This window comes from Sorex fumeus, unplaced genomic scaffold (assembly GCF_029834395.1).
Source record: "Sorex fumeus unplaced genomic scaffold, SorFum_2.1 ptg000009l, whole genome shotgun sequence".
Taxonomy (NCBI): Eukaryota; Metazoa; Chordata; class Mammalia; order Eulipotyphla; family Soricidae; genus Sorex; species Sorex fumeus.
Genome location: NW_026606066.1, coordinates 31,865,041 through 31,880,869, shown reverse-complemented (window position 1 = coordinate 31,880,869; position 15,829 = coordinate 31,865,041). Strand labels below are relative to the sequence as shown.

At 36.3% G+C, this 15,829-nt stretch overlaps 1 protein-coding gene across 1 annotated transcript in view; it reads left to right on the top strand.

Moving 5' to 3' along the window:
- Window positions 1–15,829, top strand: part of TTN (titin) — a 291,603-nt gene that overhangs the window by 32,512 nt on the left and 243,262 nt on the right. The window contains exons 21-40 of the mRNA XM_056110131.1: window positions 910–1,106; window positions 1,592–1,825; window positions 1,916–2,160; window positions 2,622–2,878; window positions 2,990–3,154; window positions 3,254–3,422; window positions 3,527–5,220; window positions 5,364–5,645; window positions 6,266–6,532; window positions 6,627–6,899; window positions 7,010–7,273; window positions 7,364–7,624; window positions 9,918–10,178; window positions 10,890–11,153; window positions 11,243–11,503; window positions 11,621–11,881; window positions 12,294–12,554; window positions 13,057–13,198; window positions 13,287–13,452; window positions 15,036–15,267. Coding sequence (XP_055966106.1) covers window positions 910–1,106; window positions 1,592–1,825; window positions 1,916–2,160; window positions 2,622–2,878; window positions 2,990–3,154; window positions 3,254–3,422; window positions 3,527–5,220; window positions 5,364–5,645; window positions 6,266–6,532; window positions 6,627–6,899; window positions 7,010–7,273; window positions 7,364–7,624; window positions 9,918–10,178; window positions 10,890–11,153; window positions 11,243–11,503; window positions 11,621–11,881; window positions 12,294–12,554; window positions 13,057–13,198; window positions 13,287–13,452; window positions 15,036–15,267 — 6,156 coding nt within the window. The remainder of the gene's footprint in view (window positions 1–909; window positions 1,107–1,591; window positions 1,826–1,915; window positions 2,161–2,621; window positions 2,879–2,989; window positions 3,155–3,253; window positions 3,423–3,526; window positions 5,221–5,363; window positions 5,646–6,265; window positions 6,533–6,626; window positions 6,900–7,009; window positions 7,274–7,363; window positions 7,625–9,917; window positions 10,179–10,889; window positions 11,154–11,242; window positions 11,504–11,620; window positions 11,882–12,293; window positions 12,555–13,056; window positions 13,199–13,286; window positions 13,453–15,035; window positions 15,268–15,829) is intronic.

The window sequence follows — 15,829 nt, the reverse complement described above, 5'->3', positions numbered from 1 at the left end:
AATGTTTAAGTTCTAGATGCAGTTTTTATTTGGTGCCTTTATTTGTATGTATAGTTTGTGTTGAAAATGCAGAGGTTCTGGCATAGTTGCCTTTCAGATCCAGGCAGATGCCATGACATAAACAAGAAATAGTATGTTCATGAACTGTCTCAAGAAGGCAGTAGCCCATCACTCCGTCTTCAACATGTCAAACAGTTTTATATAAGTGTCAAACATTGCTCATTTCTAATATTAAAAAAAACTCTAAATTAGCGTCTTGAATAATCATCAGGAATTTGAATGAAATACAAACATTTAGGCTAAATGAAGTGCCTCTGTGCACCATCATCTTTGCTTGTTCACATGTAGCGTGGGTCATCCCATCCTCTTTAGGTGTGTCCAGCTGAACTTAGAGAAAATTAATTTGTTATTTCCATTTAAAGCTAATTTCTCAAGACGTAGAAAGGTCAACAAATGTCCAAAGCCACACAGAAAATCGGTAAATATTTAGGGTAGGTTCAAAAAGACTGGTGGCTAATATGAAGTACAGTAATGGTATCTTGTTTGACCTGTTAAAATAAGTTTGGTTTTGATATTGAAATTCAATCCAATAGATATTTACTGAATACTTTGATAGTAAAGGAAAATGTGGCTCTTAGTGTGGGGCTTACTTGAATGAAGAATAGAATGTAGGTGTTTTCATTAGAACATTAAAAATTAATTTATGACCCAGGACTGGAGAGAAAGTACAGTGGGTAAGTTGCTTGCCTTAATGTGTCCAACCTAAGTTCAATCCCCAACACTGAATGTGGTGCCCCTAGCACCTCCAGGAGTGATGCCTGAGCATAACGTCAGGAGTAAGGAGTATGACCAAAAAAAAAAAAAACAACAAAACCAACAAAAGAAATGTCTTATGTTTTTAACTCCTAGCTGAATATGAGTCACTGATGAAATCGCAACAAGAAATGTTTTACCAGACTGCATTTGTGCAAGAACCTAAAGTTGGAGAAATGGCGCCAGGATTTATGTATTCTGATTATGAAAAAGAGTATGAAAAAGAGCAAGCCTTAATCAGGAAGAAAATGGCTAAAGATACTGTGATGGTTAGAACTTTTATAGAAGATCAGGTGAGTTAAACAATAATGACCAAGTTAATGATTCATTTCATAAGTTTTACTTTCCTTCCACAATGCCCTTTTTATTTGATTTTTTTTTAAACGACAGAGTTAAAGATAATATTAAGACTACAGAACAACTGCAAACAAGTTTTCTTGGTCTTAATGAAAGTTGTAAATATTAATTTAGAATCAGACTTTTGCATATATGCAGGAAAAGATAAATAGTAACATATCTAATTTATTACTTCACAGTCCCTTCATTTATATGATGAACATCCCAGATATAATTGATACTCTTAGGTTAAAATATGCCAAGATGCCACAGAATAAACTGATAAAGATGTCCATAATTCAGATTAAAGAGCAAAGAGTAAAACATCTCCCAGATTTTTCTAGAGCTTTAATCATCAATTTTTACCTCTGAAACTAGTAACTAATAATTACTATCAGTCAGGATGTATCTTTTTAACAAATTCATATTTTTCCCTATATAGGAATTCCATATTTCTTCCTTTGAAGAAAGGCTTATTAAAGAAATTGAGTATAGAATAATAAAAACAACATTAGAAGAACTTCTTGAAGAAGATGGAGAAGAAAGGATGGCAATTGACATTTCTGAATCTGAAGCTGTTGAAGCAGGATTCGAATTAAGAATAAAAAACTACAGAATTCTTGAAGGGATGGGTGTTACTTTTCATTGCAAGATGTCTGGATATCCCCTGCCCAAGGTAAAACATAACTCCATGTAACAACAGACATATAGGTCATAGCCTATCAGCTTTATCAAATTTTTCATATATGCATGACATTATTTGCAGATTGCTTGGTACAAGGATGGCAAGCGCATCAAACATGGAGAGAGATACCAAATGGACTTTTTACAAGATGGCAGAGCTAGTCTGCGTATACCTATTGTTCTTCCAGAAGATGAAGGCATCTATACAGCATTTGCCAGCAATATTAAGGGAAATGCTATTTGCTCAGGAAAATTGTATGTGGAGCCTGCTGCACCATTTAGTGCTCCAACTTTCATACCTCCACCAGAGCCAATGACCAGAATCAGGTATAACATGTAACAGTTTTTTTAATTGCTTAAAAACGCCGATGAATTTCTCAGTAGCGAATTGGTATTGCGGAAGATGAGACTGAAGGTTGAGAAACCCAGATTCTTGTGATTGGCAATACACATAATTACCTATTGTTTCATTAAACCAACTAACATTTGTGTTGAATAAAAATAGTTTGGTGACTGATTAAATCTAGCTGACGAGGATTGGTCTAACATTTGAGATGGGGTTTTTGACTGCAGACAGTGTGATAGGGATTGAGAATATAAGAAAAATATAGCTTGGGGGCAATAATAATGTGTTATTTTATGATTCCTAGTAAATTTGGGGTGACTCTAATATGCACAAGAAGCAAATTCTGAAATCACATTAATGACAAAAACAGAAAGTGGTTGTTAATTTTATGGCAATTTCTCTTCATCTCATAAAACTTTTCTTTTCTCCCTTTATTTTTCAGATCTGTCTCTCCACGTTCAGTGAGCAGATCTCCGATACGAATGTCTCCTGCTCGAATGTCCCCTGCACGGATGTCCCCTGCACGGATGTCTCCTGGACGTAGGCTGGAGGAAACAGATGAGTCACAACTTGAAAGACTATATAAGCCAGTCTTTGTTTTAAAGCCCACTTCTTTCAAATGCTTAGAGGGGCAGACTGCTAGATTTGACTTGAAAGTTGTGGGTAGACCTATGCCGGAGACTTTCTGGTTTCATAATGGTAAGCATAATAAATTTTGTTCCACAAAAATTAAACACAAAATAAGCATATATGATAAATATATGTGCAGTGACATCAAAAATTGATTTTAACATCTTTTTTTTAAAACAGGCCAGCAAGTTATCAATGATTTTACCCATAAAATAGTCATTAAAGAAGATGGTACCCAATCATTGATTATTGTCCCTGTATCACCCAGTGATTCTGGGGAGTGGATTGTTGTGGCACAAAACAGGGCAGGCAAATCTTCAATTTCAGTGACTTTAACTGTGGAAGGTATTTGTTCTTACAACGAAAAAGAAGTTATTTTATTGTCTAGGTTATAAATTGGTGTTTTAATCCAACTTGCTCTAAATCATGATCTTTCTTTTTCAGCTGTGGAACATCAGGTAAAACCAGTGTTCGTGGAAAAACTGAAAAATATTAATGTAAAGGAAGGTTCCCCACTTGAAATGAAAGTCAGAGCTATGGGTAACCCCAACCCGGACATTGTATGGTTGAAAAACAGTGACATTATTGTACCTCATAAGTATCCAAAAATCAGGTAGGTTGGCTGAAAAATAATAAAACTAAGCTTATCATATCAATCCAGTAACCAAGGAACTATTACTTGAATTATATCGATATATTTTTATCTACTTTATATAGAATTGAAGGAACCAAGGGAGAAGCTGCCCTTAAAATTGATTCCACTGTCAGCCAAGATTCTGCCTGGTATACTGCAACTGCTATTAATAAGGCTGGCCGAGACACTACAAGATGTAAAGTAAATGTTGAAGTTGAGTTTGCAGAGCCTGAACCAGAGAGAAAGTTAATCATTCCACGAGGCACATATAAAGCAAAGGAGATTGCAGCCCCAGAACTGGAGCCTCTCCACTTGCGATATGGTCAAGAACAATGGGAAGAGGGTGACCTCTATGACAAAGAGAAACAACAAAAACCCTTTTTCAAGAAAAAACTCACTTCCTTAAGACTCAAACGAATTGGACCTGCCCACTTTGAATGTAGACTCACGCCAATTGGTGATCCAACAATGGTGGTGGAATGGCTCCATGATGGAAAACCTCTTGAAGCAGCCAACAGGCTCCGCATGATCAATGAATTTGGATATTGCAGCCTTGATTATGGTGTTGCATATTCCAGAGACAGTGGCGTCATTACCTGCAGAGCCACTAACAAATATGGAACAGATCATACATCTGCTACCCTTATTGTTAAAGATGAGAAGAGCCTGGTGGAAGAATCTCAACTGCCTGAAGGGAGAAAAGGCTTACAGAGAATTGAAGAATTAGAGAGGATGGCTCATGAAGGTGCACTGACAGGAGTCACCACAGATCAAAAAGAGAAACAAAAGCCAGATATCGTTTTGTTCCCAGAGCCAGTAAGAGTACTCGAAGGGGAGACTGCTAGATTCCGTTGCCGAGTGACAGGTTATCCTCAGCCTAAAGTCAACTGGTATCTCAATGGACAGCTCATCCGCAAAAGCAAAAGATTTAGAGTTCGATATGATGGCATTCATTACCTGGACATTGTAGACTGTAAATCATATGATACAGGAGAGGTCAGGGTCACTGCAGAAAATCCTGAAGGTGTCATAGAGCACAAAGTGAAACTTGAGATCCAACAGAGAGAAGATTTCAGGTCTGTCCTTAGACGAGCCCCTGAACCAAAAACAGAGTTTCATATACATGAACCTGGAAAGCTTCAGTTTGAAGTACAAAAAGTAGATAGACCTGTGGACACCACTGAAGCCAAGGAAATTGTGAAGTTGAAGAGGGCTGAAAGAATTACCCATGAAAAAGTGTCTGAAGAGTCCGAAGAACTGCGCAGTAAATTCAAGCGCAGGACAGAGGAGGGATATTATGAAGCCATTACTGCTGTGGAGCTTAAGTCTCGTAAAAAGGATGAATCCTATGAAGAACTCCTAAAGAAGACAAAAGATGAGCTCCTCCATTGGACCAAAGAGTTAACTGAGGAGGAGAAGAAAGCCCTTGAAGAAGAAGGCAAAATCACTATTCCAACTTTTAAGCCTGAGAGAATTGAACTTAGTCCTAGTATGGAGGCCCCAAAAATCTTTGAAAGAATCCAAAGCCAAACAGTGGGTCAAGGAGCTGATGCACACTTCCGGGTTAGAGTTGTGGGAAAACCAGATCCTGAATGTGAATGGTATAAAAATGGAGTGAAAATAGAAAGATCTGACCGAGTCTACTGGTACTGGCCTGAGGATAATGTTTGTGAACTGGTCATAAGAGATGTGACTGCTGAGGACTCTGCCAGCATCATGGTAAAAGCCATCAATATAGCTGGAGAAACCTCAAGCCATGCATTTCTTCTTGTGCAAGGTACTTTGAATTTCTTTTATCAGTTGTCTGTCTATTTAAGCATATCCCCTTTAGTGTTTTCCTTGAATTTTCTTTTTCTATTATTCAAACTGCAAATTTAATTTAATTTAATATAATGTGCTTTTTTTTCTTCTTTCCTATAGCAAAGCAATTAATCACCTTCACCCAGGAATTACAAGATGTTGCTGCTAAAGAAAAAGACAGCATGGCAACCTTTGAATGTGAAACTTCAGAGCCATTTGTCAAAGTGAAATGGTATAAAGATGGTGTGGAGATTCATTCAGGAGATAAATATAGGATGCACTCTGACAGAAAGGTTCACTTTCTATCAGTTTTGACAATTGATACATCTGATGCTGAAGACTACAGCTGTGTACTTGTAGACGATGAAAATGTTAAAACAACTGCCAAACTTCTTGTTGAAGGTAATAATTTTATTATTTACATAAGCTTTTAAGTCACCAGTATTTTGTGACAAAATTAGCGGTGTGATTTTCCTTTTATAAAAAGTTATATGGGTATTGGGTAAGTTTCACGCAAGAGCCATACGTTTTTATTGAGATATAATTGATATATATTAGTTGCACATATACAGCATAATGTTTGATTTTTAATATGCAGTTTAAAAATCATGAATTTATATTATGAATATTTGAAATTTGGGTTTTTAAAGAGCAATATTATTTTAATATGTTGGCTTATGAAATATGGTGAACTGTGATTGTATTTTAATAAAAGCAAATTTAAAAATATTAAACTTCCTTTGTATTTGATGTAAGTTTATTTTATTTTTTCTATTGTGGTGTTCTTATTTACAACAGCATTGTTAATATGCTTTAGACAGACAATATCACTGCACCACACCTACCATCCCTTCATTGGATGTTTATTTATTAGACCACCAGCAGATAAAAGTTAATATTTCTCATGGTATGACATATATAAGACATGTTTTATGAGATATAAAAGATAAGGAATTTTCTCACTTCTATGTCTCTCTCCTAACACTCCAGAGAAATTAACTTCTTCTTATCTTGTGTCTCAGGTGCAGTTGTTGAGTTTGTAAAAGAACTTCAAGATGTAGAAGTTCCAGAGTCATTTTCAGGAGAATTAGAATGCATTATATCTCCTGAAAATATAGAAGGCAAATGGTATCACAATGATGTGGAGCTTAAATCCAATGGCAAATACACAATTACATCTCGCCGTGGACGTCAGAACCTCACTGTGAAGGATGTTACCAAAGAAGACCAGGGAGAATACAGCTTTGTTGTTGATGGGAAGAAGACAACCTGTAAACTAAAAATGAAACGTAAGTATTCCCATTCCTCTTTTCAGTGAGCATAATTATGATTTATTCATAAAAATTGATTATAATTTTCTTTTTTCCTCAATATATTTCGTAGCTCGTCCAATTGCTATCCTACAAGGACTGAGTGATCAGAAAGTATGTGAGGGTGACATTGTTCAGCTAGAAGTTAAACTCTCCTTAGAAAATGTGGAAGGTGTCTGGATGAAAGATGGCCAAGAAGTGCAACCCAGTGACAGGGTTCATGTTGTGATCGACAAGCAGTCGCACATGCTACTTATTGAAGATATGACAAAGGAGGATGCCGGACATTACTCCTTCACCATTCCAGCCCTTGATCTGTCAACCAGTGGGCGTGTCTCTGTCTACAGTGAGTGAAGCTCATGAATTTTTAAGTGTACATTGTCAAGTACAGTAAAGAACTTTAATATGTTGATTTTTGTATTCATAGTTTTAAGACATACATGTGTGGTTTTGCAGGTGTTGATGTGGTAACACCTCTACAGGATGTAAATGTGATTGAGGGTACCAAGGCTGTGCTTGAATGTAAGGTCTCAGTTCCTGATGTGTCTTCTGTGAAATGGTACTTAAATGATGAACAAATCAAGCCTGATGATCGAGTGCAGGCCATTGTCAAAGGCACCAAGCAGCGCTTAGTGATTAACCGCACCTATGCTTCAGATGAAGGACCATATAAGCTGATGGTTGGCAAAGTTGAGACCAGCTGTAATCTATCTGTAGAAAGTAAGAATTCTTCCACTTATTCATCATTTTATAAAGCATCCTACTTCCCCAGTGTAAAAACTAAGTGCCGTATATTTTTATTTTCCCCAGAAATTAAAATTATCAGAGGTCTCCAGGACCTTACCTGTACAGAAACCCAAAATGTGATCTTAGAGGTTGAACTGTCCCACTCAGGAATTGATGTCTCATGGAATTTTAAGGACAAAGAACTAAAACCCAGTTCTAAATATAAAATTGAAGCACAGGGGAAAATATATAAGCTGACAGTTCTAAATATGATGAAAGATGATGAAGGAGAATATACATTTTATGCTGGAGAAAATATGACATCTGGAAAACTTACTGTGGCAGGTTGGTGCATTTATCTCTTAACTTATTAATTTAAAGAATTGTTATTTTCTCCAAAACTTTCATCAGTTTCTCACTTTTATATTTTTGCTGGAGTGATAGCACAGTGGTAGGGCGCTTGCCTTGCCCATGGCCAGCCCGGCCGACCCAGGTTTGATTCCTCCACCCCTCTCAGAGAGCCTGGCAAGCTACCGAGAGTATCTCGCCCGCATAGCAAGCCTGGCAAGCTACCTGTGATGTATTCAATATGCCAAATACAGTAACAAGTCTCACAATGGAGACGTTACTGGGCCCCATCGAGAAAAATCAATGCACAACGAGAGGACAGTGCGACAGTGCTACAGTGCTACTCTTCTCAAAGACAGAACTCTTATCTTTAACACTGTCCCTATCACCCTAAAATTCTAAAAGTCCTTACAGGCAAACCTACTTCAAATGCTGTCTTTTCCATTAGTCTGTATCTTATTTTCCTCATTTGTAGAGGATATTATTGTTCCAACCTCATGATTTACTTCACAGTTATTCTCCTCTGCCTCTTATCCTATATATTCTTTCTTTTTTTTTTTTTTACATTTTTGGTCATGCCTGGCAATGCACAGGGGCTACTCCTGACTCCGCACTCAGGAATTACTCCTGGTGGTGCTCGGAGGACCATATGGGATGCTGGGGATTGAATCTGGGTCATCACATGCAAGGCAAATGCCCTACCCACTGTACTATTACTCCACGCCCTTGTATACATTCTTTATTCTCCGTTTCTTTCTTTACCAGATTAGAAACTCCCAAAATTAAATAGCTTCTTTCTATTCTTTTAAAATTCTAATATATTGCATATGATACATAATCATAAATGTATTGTGAACTGAACTTTTTGAACCTTTCCTATTCCAAAGATGTGTTTATTGTATTAATTTTCTTTTGTTCCCTACATACTTTTTACTAATTTATAACATTTTAAAAAATATCACTTAGTGTATGTGTCTTCTGTGACACTAAGTAGACAATTTGTATGGAGCCAAAATTTCCTAGCTCTAAACTGAAGAATCAAAATTATAAACCAACTCTCCAGAAAAGAAACTGAAAGCCATCATTAATTTGTTTGAGTCATTGCAATTTAAGTATCAAGGATTTGAGATATTATATTGAGATTAAATTTTGCCTTTCATGACATCTGGTATATAAGTGAATCATAGGAAAAATTGTATCTTATTTGGTTTAAAAGTTTCATGGTGTTTATTGTATTACAGTATTAGATTTTCTCAGAGATTTGACCAGGATAGAATTTCAAATACAAAATTTCATATCTTACACTTGATATGTTTGATATAAATGATATGTTTTTAAATGTGTGAAAAAGAAAAAAAATGAGCTTCTATGTGATTTCACCCTACATTCTTTTTTTTTTTTTTTAATTTTTTTTTTTTTTGCTTTTTGGGTCACACCCGGCGATGCTCAGGGGTTACTCCTGGCTCAAGCACTCAGGAATTACTCCTGGCAGTGCTCGGGGGACCATATGGGATGCTGGGAATCGAACCTGGGTCAGCCATGTTGACTGCGTGCAAGGCAAACGCCCTACTCGCTGTGCTATCGCTCCAGCCCCCACCCTACATTCTTAAACCAGCTACTCTGGGGTCTCAGACTACAAAAGTTAATAAAACATGATAGTTTTTCTTAAGAAATTCACAATTTAGAGAGGAACAAATATGTCAATAGCTGGCTGTTGAATTTCTGCCAGCATTTGATAGCACTGGAGGCAATCGGAGCAAAGCATTATCTCAGAGAGTGTATTGGACAGAATAGTGATTTTTCAGGATATGGAAATTTCTAATTGTATTGAACATGCATGATTCACACATCTCATCAAAATAATTTTCATCTGACAGAAGTAACTAGCTTTAAAATAATCAAAAATGTAGGCCAGTTGTGAAGAAAGTAGTAGTTAATTTTTCTGAATCAAATAGTAAACAAATTTCCAGACAGTAAACCTTAAAAGAAGAATTTGAGCAGAAGTCATGATGTGTGCTGCACATTTTGTTCTCCAAGCTCTGTATTAACGATAGTTGCTCTTCTTTTGCAAAACCTTCCCTAATACCAGTATATTCCCTGGTCATGGATTCAAAGAATACAGGATTTTGTGACACCTTCTTCGTATGAGTAAAAATAAATTTGTTAAACACTTGATGGTGTTCAAAATCATTTTGTTAGCATTGTAATTTTATAGTCAATTGTGTAATGGTTTTCTCATTGTATAAAAATGTTTAAGGGACTTACAACTTGTACTTTTCTCATTCTAAAGGGGGGGCCATCTCCAAGCCACTCACAGATCAGACTGTTGCTGAATCCCAGGAAGCTGTGTTTGAATGTGAAGTTGCCAACCCAGACTCTGAAGGTGAATGGTTAAAGGATGGCAAACACTTGCCTTTGAGTAACAACATCAGAAGTGAATCTGATGGCCACAAAAGAAGACTTATCATTGCTGTTACCAAATTAGATGATATTGGAGAATACACCTACAAAGTGGCCACTTCTACAACATCTGCCAAGCTCAAAGTTGAAGGTCAGTGGTACAGAAACACAGTTGTCTATTTTAAATCATATTAGCTTCTTGACCGTTACTTTAAAGTCAAATGATACAGCCATTTTGGATACTGTAAATATTCGTTTCATGTAGTCATTCTGAACCCTCCAAACATTAATTTTTAACCATAGAACAGAAGGTGAGAAGATGCTTATGTGTTAATGTGAATGAGTCATTTGTTTGGGTTTTAGCTCTGTGGAATAGCTAAATTTGATACTGTGGTTAAACTTCCCTTTTTATTTTTCCTCTCAGCCCCTTAGCTATTGGTATACACATATGGAAACTTTATCGAATTCACTTTTAGAAAAATCACTGTCCAATGTACATTTCAAATTGGGTTCTAGGGCTGTTTTTTTTTTTTTTTGTCTTTTTGGGTCACACCCGGAGATGCTCAGGGATTACTCCTGGCTTTGCACTCAGGAATCACTCCTGGCGGTGCTCAAGGGACCATATGGGATGCTGGGAATCGAACCCAGGTCGGCTGCGTGCAAGGCAAACGCCCTACCCGCTGTGCTATTGTTCCAGCCCCGGGTTGTTATTTTTTAAATACCATCAATGGTATTTAAAAATGCATAATGGAAAGAATTTAATAACTATCCTTTTTAAGAGGGCCCAGATAAAAATCTTATTCAGTACTTGTTTTATTTGATGATGCCATCTCTATTTTCTAAACCACTAATCTGTTTTCAGCTGTCAAAATTAAGAAGACTCTGAAGAACCTCACAGTGACAGAGACTCAGGATGCTGTTTTCACTGTTGAGCTTACACACCCAGATGTGAAAGGTGTTCAGTGGATCAAAAATGGAGTTCTGCTGCAACCCAGTGACAAGTATGATATCTCAGTCAAAGGAACAACTTACTCCCTAACAGTTAAAAACTGTGCTGTTATGGATGAATCTGTGTATGGCTTCAAGCTTGGGAAGCTAGGAGCCAGCGCCAGACTGCATGTTGAGAGTAAGTTGACTTAGAAACACTTTAAAAATAGTCAACTCCCATTTATTCTTGTTAATAATATCACAAATTGCTTCAACTTTTCTCCTTAGCTGTTAAGATCATTAAAAAGCCAAAAGATGTCACTGCTTTGGAAAATTCCACAGTTGCCTTTGAAGTTAGTGTATCCCATGATACAGTTCCGGTAAAATGGTTCCACAAGAATGTAGAGATTAAGCCAAGTGACAAACACAGACTGGTCTCAGAAAGGAAAGTCCACAAGCTGATGCTGCAGCAAATTTCACCTTCAGATGCTGGAGAATATACTGCTGTGGTGGGACAACTGGAATGCAAAGCTAAACTGTTTGTGGAGAGTAAGTATTTGAGAATCCCATGTAATTTTCCTAGATGGTCCCAAGTATTCATTTATTTTGTTTGATTTATATTTTTTAAATAAAATATTAACTGAAGTGTTCTCTGATTTTCCAAAGCATTGCACATTACCAAAACCATGAAAAACATCGAAGTTCCTGAGACGAAAACTGCTTCTTTTGAGTGTGAAGTTTCTCATTTCAATGTCCCCTCCATGTGGCTGAAGAATGGTGTGGAGATTGAGATGAGCGAGAAGTTTAAGATAGTTGTTCAAGGAAAGCTCCATCAGCTGATTATCATGAACACGAGTACAGAGGACTCAGCTGAATACACGTTTGTCTGTGGCAATGACCAAGTCAGTGCCACTTTGAAAGTGACACGTAAGTAAAATAGAAATGCTATCTAGTAGGTCCATCATTATAGGATTCTACACTTTTCATTTATCATGATTTGAGTTACTCAAAAATCTTGATTAGACTGTCTAATATATATATAATATATAATATATAATCTACATGCCATATACGTAAATGAGCTAGGGACCAGCATCTCCATCTACCTAGATAAAAATTTTTAACTAGAGTAGCATTGAGAGACAACCTAAAGATTCTCCACTGTTTATCTCTTGTTCTTTCTGTTTCCTCTATCTCTTGGCATTGTTCTATAGAGAAATACCCCATTTATCTAAACTGTAATGTCCTTAATAGATATACTTAAAATTTCCGAGTTTTGTTTTAATCCACTTCATATTAACATAAAGTCTGCTTGGGTGTCTTTCCTTCCCCCTTTCAGCAATCATGATTACATCCATGCTAAAGGACATCAATGCTGAGGAAAAGGACACTATTACCTTTGAAGTGACTGTGAACTATGAGGGCATCTCTTACAAATGGTTGAAAAATGGTGTGGAAATCAAATCAACTGACAGGTGCCAAACAAGAGCCAAAAAACTGACACACTCACTGAATATCAGGAATGTTCACTTTGGGGATGCTGCTGAGTACACCTTTGTGGCTGGAAAATCTACATCAACAGCCACCCTTTATGTAGAAGGTATGAATGGCTTCATAAAAAAAATCTTAAAAAATGAATGTCAAGTATGCTAAATAAAATATTAATCACTGCATTCACTGATGATAGCTAATGAAACAGTATACTGGAATATTACTCAGTGATAAAAGACATACTGATGCATAACAGCACTATGGAAAAAACTTGAAAACTTAACACTAAGTGAAAAAGCCAGCCATAAAGGACAATATACTATATGGTTCCATTATAATATACAAATCTATAGGAAATTCTTTAGTATCTAAAACTGAGGTTGTCTAATGATGTGAATTACCTAAGAGGCCTGGGAATGATGGTTACTGTATACATTTGTTTTGGGCAGAAAATGGCAGTGACAATGTAATAAAATTGATTGTGGTGATTCAATACAACTCTGACCGTATTGAATATCCCTAAATTTTATACTTTAAAAAGGTGAACTGTCTGTAACTTATATCATAATAAAGTTGTTTAAAAGGTTAATTTTATGTATGCATTTTTCTAGCCCGTCATATAGAGTTTAGGAAGCACATTAAGGACATTAAAGTTCTGGAGAAGAAGCGAGCCATGTTTGAATGTGAAGTTTCTGAACCTGACATCACTGTTCAGTGGATGAAAGATGGCCAAGAACTGCAGATTACAGACAGGTCAGTCATTCTGTCTTGCTACATTGCAGTGGTTCTCAGTTTCTTTTAAGTCATCACACATTTAACTTATTTCCTGTTTCATCTCTAGAATAAAGGTGCAGAAGGAGAAATATGTCCACCGCCTATTGATCCCATCTACTCGGATGTCTGATGCTGGGCAGTACACAGTGGTGGCAGGAGGCAACATGTCTACAGCTAATCTCTTTGTCGAGGGCAGAGATGTTCGCATTCGAAGTATTAAAAAGGAGGTTCAGGTATTGTCTGCGTGCTGAAGTTTGGGGGACATTATCAAAAGCCCATAGTTCATGATTTAGTGTTTTCATGCTTGACTGTAAAATTTTCTAAACACAGTCTTCTAAAGAATCTCATTGGGGAAATCATTAAGACCACATAGTTCAACATTTAATGTTTTCATATTTGATTTTAAAATTTTCTAAACACAGTTTTATAAAAATTGATATCAGCTACTCTTACAGGCATTGAATACTATGCTGGCATCAATTTATTCAGTTTCCACTCACTTAGGGAATAAATTTGTCCTTCGCAGCTGTCTAAATACTTTAATTAAAGTAGCTATAGAAACTTCAATATCTAATAAAAGGCTATTTGGCAAGCATAAACCACCATAAAAGAATAAAATTTTAAGTTAGAGCACTCACACATCAATTAGAATTAAGGGAATTTAATTATTTTTAATTTTTAATTTAATTAAAGAACTGTGATTTACAAAGCTATTGATAATTGAGTTTAGGCATATAATATTTGTCCCAACACCAATGTCAACTTCCCTCCACCACTGTTCAGAATTAATGAAATTTAAAACAAGTGGGCATTTTCTCAGGTTTATGTCTCTGGAAAGGAAAGTATTTGAGAACAGGACTGGAAACAGTTCTTGTAATATCTGAGGGTCTCACTAGTTTGAGAAAGCTGGATTATACCAAAGATGCTGAGCAAACACTTTTGTTCTCTGTTCTTTGTGCAGAACTTGTCCTCTTAGGTGCTGATTTCCATATAAGACCTGATATAGTAATATGTTAAGAGAAATATAATTTGTGTTTAACTTCAGCACATTGCTCAGTTTAAGGAGGACGAGGCCTTACAAGTCTTATCATAGTGGGAAAACCCTTAATGAGAACTCAGAAAACCTAGATATGTTTTCTTTCCTTTATTTTCCAAATGTAAAACTGTTTCTTCACTATTAAAATGAAGGTATAAATCATACCAAGCCCACATGGCTATTATTCATATAATAGGAAATAAAGTTAAGTAGCAACTTTAAGAGACTTTTAATGAATACAAGGACAAAGATGTAAGATTACATAGCACTGTCCTCCCATTGTTCATCGATTTGCTTGAGTGGGCACCAGTGACGTCTCCATTGTGAGAATTGTTATTGCTTTTGGCATATCGAATACGCCTCGGGGAGCTTGCCAGGCTTTGCCGTGCAGGCGGGATACTCTCGGTAGCTTGCTGGGCTTTCTGAGAGAGGCGGAGGAATCGAACCCGGGTCTGCCGCGTTTGCAGGGCAAACACTCTACCTGCTGTACTATCACTCCAGCCCTAAGATAACATCTTTTTGTTATTTATTCAATAAACATTTAGGATAAAATAATTGTTTTGGGGGGCCTGTCCCCTTTTTGAGACAGGTATAAGAAATAAGGAGTTTGAGTAACATCCGTCCAAAGATAAGGAGAAAAAATGAGAAAGTGCTATAACCAGTCAGTTTTTCTTGTCATAACGTATGGGACTTGCATGCTCTTTGAATGAGCATTTCTAGTACATGTTAGGTGAAGGGAAGCAGACTTTTAATGTTATTTTTACATTGGCACATCCACAGGTTATTGAGAAACAACGTGCTGTGGTTGAGTTCGAGGTCAATGAAGATGATGTTGATGCACACTGGTATAAAGATGGCATTGAAATCAACTTCCAAATTCAAGAAAGACACCAATATATGGTGGAGAGAAGAATTCACCGTATGTTTATCTCTGAGACCAAACTTAGCGATGCTGGTGAATACACCTTTGTGGCAGGAAAGAACAGGAGTTCTGTTACTCTCTATGTTAATGGTAAGTACAGATTTTAACATGTTTTGTGGATTCATTTGGAATAATCATACTTTTTTACTTATATTTATTTTCCAGTTTAAAAAATTTGTTTTATTAAAGCACCATGATTTATAAAGTTATTCATAGTTGGGAATTAGACATATAATATTCAAGCAACGATCATGCCATACTTTTTAAATTACTAAAGGTCCTACATCATTTCTAAGGAACGTATCATGCTTATATGGTGTCATATTGTATCATATTTATATGTGTGTGTGATAGATATGTATATACCTCCTTTCCAAAGGTATTGTAGAAAATTACATTATAGGTATAATAATTCCTAATAACTTTGGCAAGAAGATGATAGCTCTAAGATTGCTACAATATCATTACTCAGAAGTACTAAGGTAATGACTAGATCTGTATTTTTATTTCATTGTTCAATGTTATTGATTATTCACTGGTGTCAACTATATTCTACTCCAAATTATTTCTGGATATATAGTTTAGCAATTCTGATTCATTGGCCTAGTCCAAACTACTTAAAGCCTAAAATAGAGGGGTATTTCAAGCCTCT